Raw genomic sequence first — 17,229 nt, 5'->3', positions numbered from 1 at the left:
GCTAAACTGGAATCTCATTTTTATGTTGTTTAAAATAGATTTTACTACTTCTTGAGACTCTTTTGATCAACATATTACTTAGTATGTTTTTTTTTCCCCACTGAAAATGTTTGGTGATATTCAAAGATAGGGTTAGGGTTTAAAGATATTCATGATTTCTATTTTATCTCATCCTCTCAGAATGTGCTATGCATTGTTGCCATTCTATGTAAGAAGGTGTGTGTTATGCCTCAGAACACCAGGTCTGTATAGTGTGGATTAGTGATCCTGGGACAGTGTTTTCTCCTGTGGTTGAATCAGTGTTTTTATGTAGTATGTATCATTTTCAGTAAAATAAGATAACAAAAAATTTAGATAGCTTTCAATGAATATTGGTGCAGCACAGTACTTGTTTTCAAATTAAAATGTATACATCTCCAAATTAGTTGTATAGTACAACTATTACACTTTTGGGATGTTTCTTTTAATAACAGTTACTGTCAGTCTCCAGGAACAACCCATTGTTAACTTCGAGCCACCGAAATTCTCTCTTGCTGTTCCTCTGCATCCACTGACACACTTTATAAAAATGGTACCTAATTTCAAGGAAATATAAAAATGTTCCCTTTATGGACATTGCTAACAGTTTTTGTTTGTTTGTTTTGCTGTTCATAAGATGATATATTACACTATTGTGCTTTGATTCATAGGCACGTATCTATAAAGGTAATTCAAGTAATAAATTATTATTGCTATTTAATTCTTATTGAGAAGAATTAAAAGGTGGGACGTACAGTGACAACAGTTCCTATGTGCCTTTTTTTTGTTTCAAGTATCTTCTGGTCATTCTTACTATTGAGCAAAGGCTGACAGAATCCTCCTGCTCCTTCCTATTTACCAACATTTACCTCAGCTTTGCCAGTGCCTTGATTATTTAGGGGAGAAAGTCAGAAAGACCATAATATAGTCCCCATGTTAGTTAGGGTTATTATTGCTATGATGAAACACTGTGATCAAAAGCAAGTAAGTGAGGAAAAGTTTATTCACTTCCACTGTTCATCATCTAAGGAAGTCAGGGCAGGACTCAAATAGGGCTAGAACCTGGAGGCAGGAGCTGATGCAGAGGCCGTGGAGGGGTGCTGCTTACTAACTTGGCCCTTATGGCTTACTCAACATGCTTTTTTATGGAACCAGGATCACTAGCCCAAGGATGGCACCACCCACAATGGGCTGTCCCTTCCCCCATCCCCCACATCACTAATTAAAAAAAATGCCTTATAGCCAGATCTTATGGAGGCATTTTTTTCAAATGAGGCTCCCTTCTCTCTGACGACTCTAGCTTGTGTTGAGTTGACATAAGACTAGCCAGCACAGTCTTTCTTACATAGCCATTGAGTTCAGTGGAGTCTTTTGTTGGTTGTTTCTAACACAGTGGTGTTTTCCTGTTACTCCCAGCCTGGTTTGGGGCATGAATTCTTCTAGGAAGGTGCTGAGGTTTTTTATCTCCCACTCCAGCTACTGCTTCCATTCACCTGCTTCTTTAGGGTTCACATAATAAATGACTTTGACTTCTCTTTGTATTCCAGCCTGAAAGAATAGACCCAAGTGCATCACGACAAGGGTATGATGTTCGCTCTGATGTCTGGAGTTTGGGGATCACATTGGTATGTTTCTGTTGGTGCAACTTCGTCATAGTAATGTAACAATAAGAGATAAAGAGGTAAAAATGTTGAAAAGGGATAATGATTTGTAACAAGCAGAAACTCTTCATCTTTACCTAGAGACTATCTTGAAATTTTGGTTTAATTTTAAATGAATCTGCCTTAGTTTGGAGTGCTTTGGCACAATACCATAAGTTACTTATCTTAGTAAGACCAGGATTTATTTCTTGCATTTCTGGAGACTTAGAAGTCCAAGGTCAAGGGTTTGACGTATTTGTTATAGCAAAAGAAGTAAGGAACATGACTGTCTAAGGTCTGCTTTGTAAGTGCACTAATCCTGTTTGTGGGACACCAAGCACTCTGATGACCTAGTCACTTCTTCAAACCCTGTCTCATAAGATTGTCACCTTGGGTCTTGGCTTCTAATAAGAACTTTGAGGGGACATAGTCAAAGTCATACTTTTTTATGTCCTCATTTCTTCTCTAAAGTTTATTTTCTTACGTTTACTATCAATCCAGACCTTGGTAAGATTGTTGTTTATTTCTGCTTTTGAATAGCCTCTTGTAGCTTCTTCTACATTATCTGTGAAGTTTCTGTCCCATGTTGGTTCTGTGAGACAATGTAAAACGCCTCTTCTTACATTTTCCTCCCATTTTCAATTTGAGCCAAGACCCTTTAGTTCAGATTTAGAGCAATGAGCTTTTTGAAGCTCACCAGTCTCGTTTTTTAAAAATTTTAATTTTTTTTCCTATAATCAGAATGACATGGCCTTGTTAGTTTTTGTGAGAACTGTTGACACATTAATGGAGTCTCACTTATAGAGGAGCTAACAGTTTGCCTCTGCAGGTCTTTAGCTGTCTCCTCTTTTTCTTGTCATGAAACCAATTCACAGACTATAGGCAGACCTATTGCTCCCACTTAGGTGATTGTTTGCATGGAAAGCATACTTTAAATTTAGAAATACCTCCCTGAGCCAAAACAAAACAAAAAAACAGGCATAATGACCTGCATTTGCAATGCTAGAGCTGGGAGGCAGAGAGAAGTGACTCCTTAGGTTTACTAGCCAGTCAGTCTAGCCTCTTTGGTGAATTCTTGGCCATAGAGAGACCCTGTTTCAGAAAACCAAAATAGATGATGCCTGAGGAACAATCTTCAGAGTTATCCAGTACCCTCCATACACCTGTGTGTGAATGCACATACACAAACATGTTCATGCGCACCTGTATACATACAGACACACTCGTGTACCTGCACACAAACACACGCACGCACGCAAACAAAGCCTTGTGCACCTATGCACATATACCCAGAGCAAGTATACACTTCCTTACTAAAGAGAAATTTTGCTTTTGTTTTGTTTCATTGGAGAGGAGAGGTGGCAATTGTACCAAGGCCTTAGGCATAGTAGATGAGAGTTCTATCACTGAATTATACCCCATATCTGTGAAAAGTTTCAACAGAGAAACTGCTTTAGCAAAAGCTTTGTTTGGAAACAGTGTTTCAGTCCTTAGAATTTTCTCATTGCTGATTCTCCTAGGATAATCTTAAAGAAAGTAGTCCCTCACCTTAGAAGGCACAGACTTCTTGTCAAGCCTGTTCTCCAGAGCAAACCTAGGGAGGTTATTCCTTATAGTAAAGGTTGACCTTTCAAAGCATTTTCAGCTTTACTGAAGAGAAGCTTCAGCCAAAGCTGTGATCATTTCCTCCCCCATGCAGGCGTGTGTGTTGGCCTTCTCACTTCCCTGTGCACCTGTGGAAACAGCAGTGAGCTGACAGCTGTTCTGAGGAGAAAGTGAAATTGATTTTCTAAGAATGTTCACTCTCATGAAGCATTCTCTGTACAAGTTGGGAGCTTCAGCCTCATCTGTCAGTTTTTTGCCAAAGCACATAAAATGTGATTCATGATGCATATAGTAAATCAGCTTCATATCTTGGGAAAGTGCACAATTCCTTGGTTTTCATTGAATTTCAGAACAGAGCCAGGGAATGTTAGACATAATGGTTGTTAGCAAAGTTTTAGGACCACAGTACTGTTTAGGTGTGTATTGTATGCTAATGACATTGTTGTGTGCCCTTTATTGGGTCTTTAAGTCTGAATTGGTTTCTTCAGTAATTATAGTCTGACTGTGGTTGAACTATAGGATTTGCATACTGTTTTCTCTGAATTCAGACTGGATTTTCATTTGTTAAATGTTCTTTTTACTTTATAAAGGGATCTGGCCACTGTTGGTACTGAGAACTCCTATGCAAGTGACTACAAAATGTGAAACTGTTTGCTGTAGATGTCTAGACAGGCCTCCCAGAGCCCTCCTACGATGAGGTTGGGCCTGCATTATGGAGGTGTTCAGAGTTTGGCATTCCCCTGTAGTCCAAGACTTGAGTTCAGTCGAGGCACACTTATCTACATCATGTCTTTTACTTAGCCTCATGATCCAGGGATTCCTCCTGACAGAGTTTGAGGGAGGGCTTTAAAGAGTTTTGCTGGGTGTTTGGATTGGCATCACTCTTCCAGTAGGGAGTAGTAAATCATGCTTAGTGTCTTTCTGTTTCCTTTTTGTTCTCTTTAGTACGAGTTGGCCACAGGCCGATTTCCTTATCCAAAGTGGAATAGTGTGTTTGATCAGCTAACACAAGTGGTGAAAGGAGACCCTCCACAACTAAGTAATTCAGAAGAAAGGGAATTCTCCCCCAGTTTCATCAACTTTGTCAACTTGTGGTAAGTACTTTATTTGCTAATATTCAGACACATGTGGCAGAATAGTCCAGTTGGGCAACTTAATCTCAATTACATGGATGCTTTGTATAGGAAAAGAAGTCCTTTGTTACATTACCCCAGCTAGGACTATGGATTACTGCAGTGTGGAGATTCCAGCCAGCCTGAAGAGACATTGCCCTCTTATTCTACATAGGTATTGGTTAAAAGCAGCTGTAGGTGGTGGAGAAGCAGCTGCCTCCAGATCACCAGTTCCTGGTATAAGTTACCAGGTTAAATGCCTAGATGAGACTGGTAATCTTATCATAATAAGATTATGCCAGGATCACCTGGATGCTTTTACTATTCAATAACTCATGAGACCAGACTTTAAGGCTTGGATCTCTACTCTGATAAAACCTAGAGAATAGTGTGGGTATCAGTAGTAAGGTCAAGCCCAAAACTTAATTGGTTAAAATGTACATATTGGCTCTTTCTAATCCTCTTCCAAAGGAGGTATGAACTCCATGCCTGTTAAATTGTCTACTGTGTCAGATCTTTTTATATATACATAGCACCTGAGAATAAATGTGTGTATGGCTAAGGAGATGGCTCACTGGATGAAGCACTTGCTTTGTAGATAGGAGAACTGGAACTCTCTAATCCCCAGAACCCATTAAAAGCCATATGGGCAAGATGGCCTGCTTGTAGTGCCAGCACTTCTATTTGGAGACAGGACAGATTGGCTAACTAGACAACAGATTCAGTGAGCTCTGGATTCAGAGAGGTCTTTCCTCAATAAATGAAGTAAAGAATGATTGAGGAAGAAATATGCCAATCTCTGCCCTCCACATACAAATTATACACATGTATCTACACACATGTGCATGCATACATATATGCATGCAGAACACTAGCAAAGAATAAATGTATATAGACATAGTTGATAGTGTTGTCTTCTGTTTTAAGTAGCATTTTTAGGTTAGCCTTTAAAAAGTTTGGTAATTGCTCATTTTATTGAGCATGATTTAAAGATGCCTTATTTACACTTGAGCATGCTTTTGTTTTATAGGAATGCCATTTCTCTGTACCCTGTGTTTTATAAAGCTTCTATTGCAGGGTCTAACACTATCCTCTTTCTGAATAATGAGAAAACAATTGTTAACTGGAGTTTTCAAGTCTCTTTCATCTTCTCTGGCCAAATTCTGCTGGTAGTGATCTTTCAAAGGGGAAAATAATGGCTCAAGAACTAGGTAGAAGAAAGCTTGTGGATGACAGTTGGCTGGTTCCCTCTCGTAACTGAAAAACAGTCTGTTATTTACCAATTTGCCCATATTATATGCACTTGTATAATTCCATAAACTTGGCCATTCTGTATATTCCATTATAATGAATATTTGCTTTAAAGAATCTAATGTATATTACAGACTCTTTATTTTTAAAATTTTATTTTATGTGTTGCGTGCTGCCAACAGATGTAGAGATCAGAGAACAACTTTTAGGAGTTCATTCTCACTTTCTGCCTTGCTTCGTGAGGTGGGATCTCTTGTTTCTGCCACTGTGCTGTGTACTCCAGGCTGGCTGGTCCACAAACTGTCTCTGTCTCCCATTTCTTGGGAGTATAGGGATTGCACATGGCAAGCTACTGCACATGGCTTTTTACTTGGGTTTTAGAGATTTGAATTTAAGGCATCAGGCTTTCAGGAAAGTGCTTTCCCTCACTTAGTCATTTCCCCAGCTCTACTTTGTTTTGATCCCTAGACCTCCTGTTTGGTTTTATTTTATATGTGTGTGTGGTGATTATGTTACATTTTCTCCTTGTTTGCCTCTATGCCACAGTAGGTAGCAGTGGTGAATATGTATCCCATGTTTTTTGTTTCTTACGTATGTCAAAATCACTGTCTAGATCATTATATCTACAGTTGAAGGATTTCTGTACTGTCCTCATAAGAGCTTAAAAAGCCTTATATAACCAGGCTGGCCTTGAACTTTTTATATGGCCAAAGATGACCTTGACCTGTTCCTACTTTTCATCTGTAAAAAACAAAATAATTGGGTCAATGTGACTTCATCTTAACACCATTACTTTTATGTTATTTTAGCCTTACGAAGGACGAATCCAAAAGGCCAAAGTATAAAGAACTTCTGGTGAGTATGAACCTGTAGTTGGTTCAGTAAGCAGCATGTGCTTCCAGGGAGAGGCTTGTCCTTGCAGAGTGTTTCAGACAACAGGCTTTAGACAGAGGAAACTTGGTGACTACAATTTTTCTTATAATTTATTAGTTCATTCCTCATAAAAAGAATTTGGAAAATTCTCCTAAAGCATATCATTGCATAGTCTTAAATATATATAACTCCTCTATAAGAAAAAGTTAGTGGAAATTTTATTCATTATTTATTGCTGTCCCTCTGCTAATGTACATCATTATGGCAATTCACATACCTTTGAGAAGTTCTCATGCATCTCATGATAAGCTTCTCCTTTGTGTGGCTTTCCTCTGAGCAGAGAAGAGAGTATTGTCTGTGGTCCAGTGACATGGGAATGTTTTAAGAAAAGATTAGATTGTTTATCACATTTAGGGCTTTCCAAGACTGTTAAGCCAGTTTGTGGTCAACCCAGCAATGACTGTAAAGATAATCCAAGTGCTATCACCAGAGAAATTAGAAATTGTTGTTTATAGTGATAGAAACAAAAGAGGGGGGTTAGTGTAGTAGATTTTAGGCTATGGACTCTGGAGAGCACAGGGAAAGTATCTTTTGGCCTCTTTTTGAGTAGAAATCAGAAGGTTTGAAACTGAAAAACCCTTTGGAAGATCCTTGAGCTACCAATGGAGGATGTGGAGTCTTATTTTTCTCTGGTGTCCTAAGAGGCATGACTGAGATTCCTGTAGTTCTTGGCTCTCATATGGTGTGACTGCATGCTGAGGAACCAAGAACTCCATTTTCTTCCTCAGTGAATACTTTCTATATGCAGGTAAATTTTGAGACTCACTGCCATGGTGGAGCCTCCAGATGGTAACCCAGTATGTCACATCTAGGGTGTTCATGTGATCAGTGCCTCTTCTATGATATACTGAAGCTGTATGTGGTTGGGAACTTGTAGTTCTGTGCTGTATAGAAACTGAGAAAGGTTGAGTTAGGGCTCTGATATAAATGTTTGATGCTTTTTTCTGTTCTTTTTTTTTGCAGAAACATCCCTTTATTTTGATGTATGAAGAACGTAGTGTTGAGGTCGCATGCTATGTTTGTAAAATCCTGGATCAGATGCCAGCTACTCCCAGCTCTCCCATGTATGTCGACTGATACTGCTGCTACATCAGACTTTAGGAAAAAGGGCTGAGAAGAAGCAAGACGTAAAGAGTTTTCATCCTGTATCACAGTGTTTTTATTGCTCGCCCAGACACCATGTGCAATAAGATTGGTGTTCGTTTCCATCATGTCTGTATACTTCTGTCACCTAGAATGTGCATCCCTGTAATACCTGACTGATCACAGTGTTAGTGCTGGTCAGAGACCTCATCCTGCTCTTTTGTGATGAACATATTCATGACGTGTGGAAGTCAGTACGATCAAGTTGTTGACTGTGATTAGATCACACCTTAAATTCATTTCTAGACTCAAAACCTGGAGACACAGCTACTGGAATGGTGTTTTGTCAGACTTCCAAAGCCTGGAAGGACACAGTAATGGATGTACTATGTCTGAACATAGAGACTTGGGCTTGAGTGAGAAGAGTTTGCACAGCCAGTGAGACACATTGCCTTCTGGAGCTGGGAGACAAAGGAGGGATTTCCTTTTTTCTTCACCAAGTGCAATAGATTTCCTGATCTGATATTCTGTTGCTTTACAGTCACAGTTGATGTTTGGGAATTGATGTGCTCAGCCAGATTTCCTGTTCAAAATATCATGTTAAATTAGAATGAATCTATCTTTACCAAAAACCATGTTGCTTTCAGAGAGGCGAGCATTAAAACACTGAGATGGGACAGAAAGTGTTCTTTGTCCTTTTCCAGCCCTGCTCTTCACTGGAAAGGTACAGGAGTCTGCCACTTGTCGTAGAGGGGTGCTGCCAACTTGTTGCCCTGCCTGCCACCAACTGCCAGAACTGAACGAAGGAAACAGTACTGAAGGCAAAGTTTACAGATGTTTTTGATTCTGTTATCTTCTCCAGAACAGTTTGTAGCAGCTATAGATTTTCCCTTGGCCCCAAGCCTGGTACTTGAGCCATTGTAACTTACTAACAGGGAGAAGTAACTAGTAGCAATGTGCCTTGATGATTAGATGATTTCCTGAAGGCAGCAAAACACCAAATCACAATTCTTTGCTTCTTGCCATCATGGGCCAGGTCTTCAGTTTCTATTTCTTTTCCTTCCCCACAAACTGTTGTTAGCACATGACTTTTGCTCAATCCAGTATTTCACTTGTTTCTTACATTTGGAACTCTGACATTACCAGGGATGCTACTTACCAAGGATTTGTAACCCTGAATCTCTCTTGTGTGCTTGAACGCTTGAAAAGCTAAGCCAGCCAGGCTCAGTTGATGTGCTAGGTAAAAAGAGGCAATCTGTTAGAGAGGCACATTTGAGCAGAATGAAGGTCTGAAATGATAGCCTTTCAGATAGGCATGCCACATGTTGGGGCCTCTACCAGTTCATTATCTCCCTTGGATGTGGATTTTACCCACCTCTGCCCCATAAGAAAGCAAAGTGTAAAGGAAGCCCCTTCACCTCATGTGCTGCTTGTCTTCACTCACCCATTAGCCAGGCACTGAGCATCAGGCTTTGCATAGCAGTTAGTCAGCACTATAAGTTGGCCTGAGATACAGGTGATGCCCTTACAGAATCAAGCACTGGTAGGTACTGCTATGTCTCCCAGAGTGGCACTCATAAATATTATAAACAATACAGGGAGAATGGTGCTGTTCAAAGTTTTACATCCCTATTCATTGCAGAATTTAAAAATGGTTTATCTCTTGGTCTGCTTGCCTGTTTTCCCCATTTTCTACCCCTGAGCCCTTAACCCTTAGATTCTCTGAGTTTCACTAGGAGACATTATTCTATGTCTTCCTTAAGTTGTACCAAGCCATCATCCTCCATTGCTCCCAGGACTCAAGAGGAATTTGTTTCTCTGCTGTCAACTTCCTGTCTGGCTCAGTATAGCCTCACTCTGCCATTATGCAAATGGAAATCAAAGCAATTCTGACTGTCCAGGAGCTATCTCACTTTCTGCTGTGTGGGTGACCACATAAAAAAGGCAATTTTAGTGTATTAATCATAGATTATTATAAACTATAAACTTAAGGGCAAGGAGTTTATTACAATGTATCTTTATTAAAACAAAAAGGGTGTATAGTGTTCACAAGCTGTGAAAATAGTGAAAGAACTGTACATTGTGAGCTCTGGTTATTTTTCTCTTGTACCATATGAAAGTATATAAAAATATCAAAAAAGCTGATGTGCAGGGATTTTGCCTTATTTGTCCGTAAAAATGTAGCTCAGTAACATAACTGCTTCTTGGAGCTTTGGAATATTTTATCCTGTATTCTTGTTTGAATCCTTCCTCTATTTAAGACATAGCCATGGAATCCACATGTTTATGGAATAGTCTACCCTTTGCCTGCAGGTCAGTTGTAATAAATCTAGGATGTAATGATGACCTTGTAATTTGATTTTCTGCAGTCATACCTTGAAAAAGAAAGTCAAGAAAAATGGCATTAAATTGTCTGTGCATTTCATATGGAGGGTAATTATCTCCTTCCAGAAGTTTCTGGTTCTTTTCTTTTTCCTCCTCTTTTTCTACTTGTTCTCTGACCACAGAGATAACAGTGTGGCACAGCTTGCTTTTTTTCAGCAGCTGTGGTGCAATCTTTCCAAATTTGTGCATGGTTGGGTGTCTGGACCTACCTTGCTGCAGAATGCTGCAGGAAGCAGGTGCAGTTCTGCATGTGTCAGAGTTGACAGGTGTTGCCAGCCAGGCTCCTGGTGCTGAGACTCCCAGGTGAGAGGTGTTGTATTCTCTCACTGCTTCCTGAGAAGAGAGCAGTTTAAAAAAGAGCTTTAGGGGTCGTGCCTGGGGAGCTTATGGGGGAAGGGGGTAATGAAGGTGAACAAAAAGCCAGAGGAGCCTGAAATGGCTGAATTATTCTGTTATGCTAACACGGTGCCTACTTGATCATAGAGCTTAGTTCAGCTCTGCGTCCTGTCCTCCCATGTCTGCTCCTCAGCTAAGTGTCAGCTAAGATTCATATTCCACTTGAGCCCAGGGTGGCAGGAGGCACTCCAGGTTTCATAGAACTATGTTGTGTTTGTTCATCTGATTCTGAGTACAGCCCACCAAAATCAGGTGGTAGGAGAAATAAAAGGGATTGGAGAAGTTCTAGCTCAGATAATAGTAGTGAACAGAGCTGAGAGACTCAAACCCAAGACTATAAAACAAATGTTAATTTAAAGCCACCACCTGGGGCAGGCAAGATGGCTCAATAGGTAAAGGATCAAGCCTTATGTATGACCTGAGTTCAGCCTCCAGGACCCACATAGTAGAAAGGGAGAACCAACTCCTGCAAGTTGTCCTCTGACCTCCACAGGCATGCAGTGGCACAGCTCTCCCCTCCCTCGTACTACTAATAAAAACGCCACTACCTTTAAAGAAAGAAGTGTGCCATTGGTTGGAAGTCCTGTGCTTGAAAACCTCACGAGGACCTGCTCTGTTGTATAAATTTGTTGAAGGTTCTGTGGGCTTAGTGGATTTGGTCATGCATATATAGGCAGGTGTAAGATTACCTGAGAACTCTGGGTCCTTCTATTAAGTACAGCACTTATGGGTTCAGTGTAAGAGGTTTTCTTTCACTAGCATGACATGCCAGCTGCAGAAGAGAACTTCAGGTTGTCCTTTGAGTTTAGGTTGATAAACTACCCAGCAGTGTAGCTACAACATTGAGAATGTAGACACTGACCGTGAGGGCATGTTTAAAGTCCTGGCTGCTCAGCTGGTTTGGAAGGCCTAGCAGTGGTTTGTCGCTAGTTCCTAGACAGTTACCTTTCTGATGTTTTGCATCAGACAAGGCAGCCATTGATGAATACAGTTAAGCTGTGTGTAAGTCTGAGGCAGCAATACCATTCTTCCTTGTCTACGTCGGAGTTGTGTTCACATTACATCACTTATAAGAACCAGAAAACTATAGGTCCTGCCCCACAGTTCTTATTATGTATATAGAAATTTTACAGGCAGAAAGCCTTTTACATTATGGTTGCTGTGACCATTTAATTGACAACTTAAAACAGCAGTGCCAGTGCCAAGCATGAGAACCTGAGCTTGACTCTTTAGATTCCATGTTAGAAAAAAGATTCAAGTGTAGCCGCACACACCTGTATGTGGTATGCTGAAAGGGAGGAGATGGGAGGTGAATGAGTGTGAAGAGTAATTGAGGAAAACATCCTGTGTCAACCTTGGCAGCCTCCGTATGTGTGTGTGCACTTTGCATGCACACGCGCACGCGCGTGCGCACACACACACACAATAGCATAAATACACTTTTTTTTTTTTTTTTTTTTTTTTTTTTTTTGGATTTTCGAGACAGGGTTTCTCTGTAGCTTTGGTTCCTGTCCTGGAACTAGCTCTTGTAGACCAGGCTGGCCTCGAACTCACAGAGATCTGCCTGCCTCTGCCTCCTGAGTGCTGGGATTAAAGGCGTGCGCCACCACTGCCCGGCTCATAAATACACTTTTATGTCTGAAAAAATGTACAGTGCACCAGTGATCCTCATGTTCTCAAGATCTGAGGTGTGCTGTACATGGTGGTACCATCACTGGGGAAGCTGAAGCAGTACGATCTTAAGTTCAAGGTCAACTAAGAACCTGACACCAGGAAATGTGAGATAAGCCTTTCTAGGTACCCATTTACAGCCATGTTTAAGCATGTCATATCTTGTTTATCTGTTAATTTTTTAATGTTTGTAGTCCACCTTTTGTAACTGTTAACTTGCATATTCCTATGTGTGCATGTATTTTTAATTTCTCAAGATCTCTGAAGGCTCTGGGCCCTTTGCTTACTGATGTTTTGAATAGTCGCCAGACCTTTTCAAGGAACTGCATCATTGACTATTCCCACTTCAAGAGTTTGGTTGTCATAGTGCATATCTTTACACTCAGCCCACTTTCTACTTATTTAGATGACGTGAATGAAGAAGAGACCACTTCATACTTTATGCTTCCATTTGTGACATCCTGCTGTCCTGGCTGCTCTGCTGAGATCATGCTTTCCTCATTGAGGACTCAGCACTCGTGCACTCAACCTTCCACCACAGGCATTTGGACTAACTTCCGGATCTTCTGCTCAGCCTCTCTGTCTTGACTGCCATTACTTTGCAGTAACTTTTGACTTGGCTGTTCTCCTTTTCAGGGTCCTTTATTCCTCAGTCAATTCCACACAAATGTTAGCATCAGCTTGACAGTTTCTCCAGAGGAGTCTGCTGAGGACCTCAGGTGTAGTTTTCCACTAGTGGATGAGCATGTGGGGATCGGTTTATCCCTTAAAGCTTCGTCTTCCATTAATTGGAATGTTTTCCAGTTTCTTTAAATCTTTCATATCATTCTAAACAGTGTTTTGTACTTTCAATTTGTTGATTTATCTCTGCATATTTTTTGAGGCTCTAATGAGCAGGATTGTGTTCTTGGCCTAAATTTCAAATACTGATTGTAAATCCATGGGTTATAACTCATTTTCTTATAGATCTTGTATCTACCACCCTACTGAATTCGTTTTTCCTTATAGTTTTAAAGTAGATTCTATCAGGCTATCTGTGTACAAAATAATATTGCCTACAAATTACTTTTGATTCTCCCCATCTTTCTGATTTACTTTATTCTAACATAGCATTTAAATTTCTGTACTGATTTCTCACCATGTAGATTTAGATTTTTTTTTTCATGTGGTATTCTTGGGTTTGGTGTATATATGCACATTATATATAATCAACTTTGCACCAAATTCCAGTTAGTCCTAGAGATGTTACTTTGATATGTTTGTTTCCTTTTCTGCTAGGTAGTACACACAGAATCACACGCAGTCATGCATGCACCTTGCCTCCACACATGTACACATACACCTCCTAATGTTGGAAGTACTGTTTTGCCTGTTTCTTTTTAGTAATGGGCTAGATTATTTTCATGAAATTTACTTCCTTTCCATCTGAAATCTCTTCTGTTTTCTGAAATCTTTACTATTTTTAAAATAATTAGTTTTTCTGTGGAGAGGGAGTACAAAATAAGATTATTACCAGGTATTTATATTACCAGGCCTCCATATAAATGTGATTTTATGCAGAGAGCTGAATTTCTATGTTAATCTTTCCTCTGTCCCTTCCCTCACTTCTCCTTTTGCCTCTAATAGTAGACTGATAGTTTTCAGTTTTGCATTTAAGTAGTTAAATTGCTTACAAATAATATTTTATTTCCTTCTTCCTTTAATCATCAGTTTAACCTAGACTGTCTCGTTATTCTGGCTGTGATTACATACCACATTGATTAGAAGACTGATAATGGAGCCAAAGGAGCAAAAAGAGCTGTCTTCCCACATCCAGGAACTGTTCTGTCACTGTTGGTTGACTCTGGAGCCTGAAGCAGGAAGCCATTTCTCCACTGTTGTGATACTGAAGGGGTCTTAGGGTCACTGTGATGTGATATCAGGTTTTTTGTGTCTTGGAGAAAGTATTGCTTTACTAATCATAAGCGTAAAACACGGAATACTCTGGAATGTGCTCCACAGGATAGGATGGGAGTGGGATCCAGAAAGCATGTAGCTCAAGAACTGCAAGTTCTTTTCTAGGGTTCATTTTTAATGAGCCCAGGTGGAAGGAGGAGCCAGGAGTGGGTGGGTCCTGATCCTTATTGTAAATTCTGTTTTAGATGACTCATGATACACATGAGTTGGAATTTTCCTGACAAGGCACTTCAGAGAAATTTGGCCTTCACTGTGCTTGCCTCCTATACTGGTCTGAACTGGCCTTTCCTATATCTTCTACCAAGTAATACCTGACCACAGATTACCCACAGGAGGAGAAATTATTTTGCAGGGTTGATGCCTTAGGTAACTGAGATATCTCAATTTATCTGCCTCATTTGCAAGCCTGTTCCTGATGTGAGATTCCCCTCTGTATGCTATGAATATGTTTTATTACCATTGGTTATTAAAGAAGCTGTTTTGGCCAATGACTTAGTAAAGCCAGGCGGGAAATCAGAACAGAGATATAGAAAAAGTAGGCAGAGTCAGGAAGATGCCATATAACTGCCAAGGAGAAAGATGCCAGAATGCCAGAACCTTACCCGGTAGTCCACAGCCTGGTGGCAATACACAGATTAATAGAAATGGGTTAATTTAAGATGTAAGAGTTAGTTAATAAGAAACCTGAGCAAATAGGCCAAACAGGGTTGTAATTAATATAGTTTCTGTGTGATTATTCAGGTCTGGGTGGCCAGGAAGCAAATGAGCAGTCTCTGCCTACATGTTCCCTCCACTGAAATGATTTTTTTCAAGAAATGTAAGGGACCAGGAGCCTCCCTCCCAGCTTCTGTAGAAGAGAATATGCAATATAATGAAAACCATATAGAAAAACCTACAGTGAAAGGCCAGTGTGGTCATACGTGCCTATAACCCCAACACTCCAGGTAGAAGAAGAAAAGCCAGAAATTCAAGATCGTTCTCTGCTACATAGGGAGATGGAGACCAGCATAGGCTACATGTGACTCAAACCAAAACAGCATCATTCTCCAAGAAAAGGGACTAACAATGCTTCCTCTGAATATTAATTAGGTGATCCTTGAAATTACAGATAATAATATGGGGAAGAAAAACTATGTTGAAAGTAAATAATAATCTCTTTTTAGGTGATACGATCATATATACAAATGCTCAAAAGACTTCACATAAAAGCTATCAAGCTTGGTAACAGAGTTTATAGAATTATAGGGTGCATAATAAGTTACAAGCTTGCAAGATGGCTTGACAGGTAAGGCACTTGGCCACCAAGCCTGATGACCTGAGTTCATTCCCCAAGGCCCATATGGTAGAAGAGAGAACAGAGTATAGACTACCCTAGCCTCCAACTCAGAGATCTGCCTGCCTTTGCCTCTCAAGAGCTGATAAGAAAGGCATGTGCTATTGTGCCCAGCTTATCTGCATACTTTTAAAGGAACTACTTAGTTTCACAAAACCTAGACATTTCCATTACAGTTTTCTTAATTCAATTTGTGGAGCACCCCCCTAAATACTATAAGCAACCTCCCTTCATTTCCATACATGAACTTCCATTCATAAAGTCAATACTTACCCCAGTGTAGATTCAATGCCATTATCAAAATCTCAATAGCACTTGCTTTTACAAATGGAAAGCTCGGGCTGTAGAGGCCTCAGCAGCAGTTTGGAGCTCCTGATTCTCTTTCAGAGGACCTGGGTTCAGTTCCCAGCACTCACATCAGCCAGCTCACCCACCAATAGCTGCAGCTGGGGATCTGCTGCCATTGTCCTCCACTGGCATGAATACGCATAGCATATACTCACACAGACATGTGAATAAAACTAAAAGAAAGGTATAGTCTAAACTCAGAGTAGCTAGAAAGACCCTGAATAGCCAGAACAACTGGTAGGGAAAAAGAATCTAAGAAAAACAGTGTGGTATATGCTTGATATGTGTATATATATACATACATAAACGTGCGTGCGCGCGCACACACACGGAATAGTATAGAAAGTCCAGAAATGTACAGACATGATTTGTTGTAAAAGTTTCAAGACCAGTAAAAAAAAGGCAGCCTTAGCAGGGTCGTGGTGGTGCATACCTTTGATCTTAGCATTGGGGAAACAGGCAGGCTGATCTCAATGAGTTCGAGGCCAGTCTGGTCTACAGAGTGAGTTCTAGGACAGACTCTAAAGCTACACAGAGAAACCCAGTCTGGGGGGGGGGGGGGAGAGAAGAAGGAGAGGAGGAGACAACTCTAATGATACTGGGAGAAAATGTCAAATTATGTATATGAATGATAAAAATATGTAGATGCGCTGTAGGAGTGGCTCAGTGTTTAAAGGGAATTGCAGCTCTTGTAGAGGACTGGAGGGGTTCTATTCCCAGTGCCGCATTAAGAGGCGCACAACTTGCCGTGACTCTGGCTCCAGGGGATCTGATGCCCTCTTCTGGTGTCCACAGGCACCTACATATGTGTACACAAAATAACATTTGGATATTTTAAAGCTGAAAGAATTAGCACACAGAATATATTTTTGTTTAGAAAGTAAAACAACAGTAGTAAGATACTTGCCTAAAAGGAAAAAGACTTTAGAAAGACATTCAGAATATGTGAATAAATTAGGATAGCTGCTTATCACAACAAAAGAGCACCAGGAAGGAAATGAACCTCTGTGCCTAGACAAGGCTGGGAACAGAGTGTGGCACGTCCTCACCAGCTGAGAATTATCTGATCTATTAATTTGACTTCTGGCTATAAATCCCAAGGAGTTAGAAGCAATGTTAGAGCCAGGTGTGATTCCTACCCACTCTCCCAGCACTCAGGAGCCTGGGGCAGGAGGATCACCAGGAGTTTGAGGTCATCCTGGGCTACCATATCAGTTACCTTTCTGTTGCTGTGGTAAAGTGGCATAGCAAAGGCAACTTCTAGAAGGAAGCATTTATTTTGGCTTACTGTTCCAGAGGGGTAAGAGTCAACCGTGGTGGGGAGACATGGATGCAAGAAGCAGGCTTGGTGTCAAGAACAGGAAGCTGGCAGTCACATCTTTAATGACACACACAGAGCAGAGAGAGAAAACTGGAAGTATTGCAAGGGTTTTCATCTCAAAGCCCTCCCCTGGTGACATACTTCCTCCCAACAATGTACCAGTAACTGAGGACCAAA

The 17,229-nt window shown here is 40.5% G+C and overlaps 1 protein-coding gene across 7 annotated transcripts in view; it reads left to right on the top strand.

The window, feature by feature from the left end:
• Positions 1 to 10,001, top strand: part of Map2k4 (mitogen-activated protein kinase kinase 4) — a 104,533-nt gene extending 94,532 nt beyond the window's left edge. For all 7 annotated transcript variants that reach the window (XM_057774456.1, XM_057774455.1, XM_057774460.1 and 4 more), the window contains 4 exons: positions 1,566 to 1,643; positions 4,209 to 4,357; positions 6,436 to 6,481; positions 7,523 to 10,001. In XM_057774456.1, coding sequence (XP_057630439.1) covers positions 1,566 to 1,643; positions 4,209 to 4,357; positions 6,436 to 6,481; positions 7,523 to 7,636 — 387 coding nt within the window. In that variant the 3' untranslated portion in view covers positions 7,637 to 10,001. The remainder of the gene's footprint in view (positions 1 to 1,565; positions 1,644 to 4,208; positions 4,358 to 6,435; positions 6,482 to 7,522) is intronic.
• The last annotated feature ends 7,228 nt before the right edge of the window (positions 10,002 to 17,229 follow it).

This window comes from Chionomys nivalis, chromosome 7, assembly GCF_950005125.1.
Source record: "Chionomys nivalis chromosome 7, mChiNiv1.1, whole genome shotgun sequence".
NCBI lineage: Eukaryota > Metazoa > Chordata > Mammalia > Rodentia > Cricetidae > Chionomys > Chionomys nivalis.
This window is presented reverse-complemented; position numbering and strand designations above follow the sequence as displayed.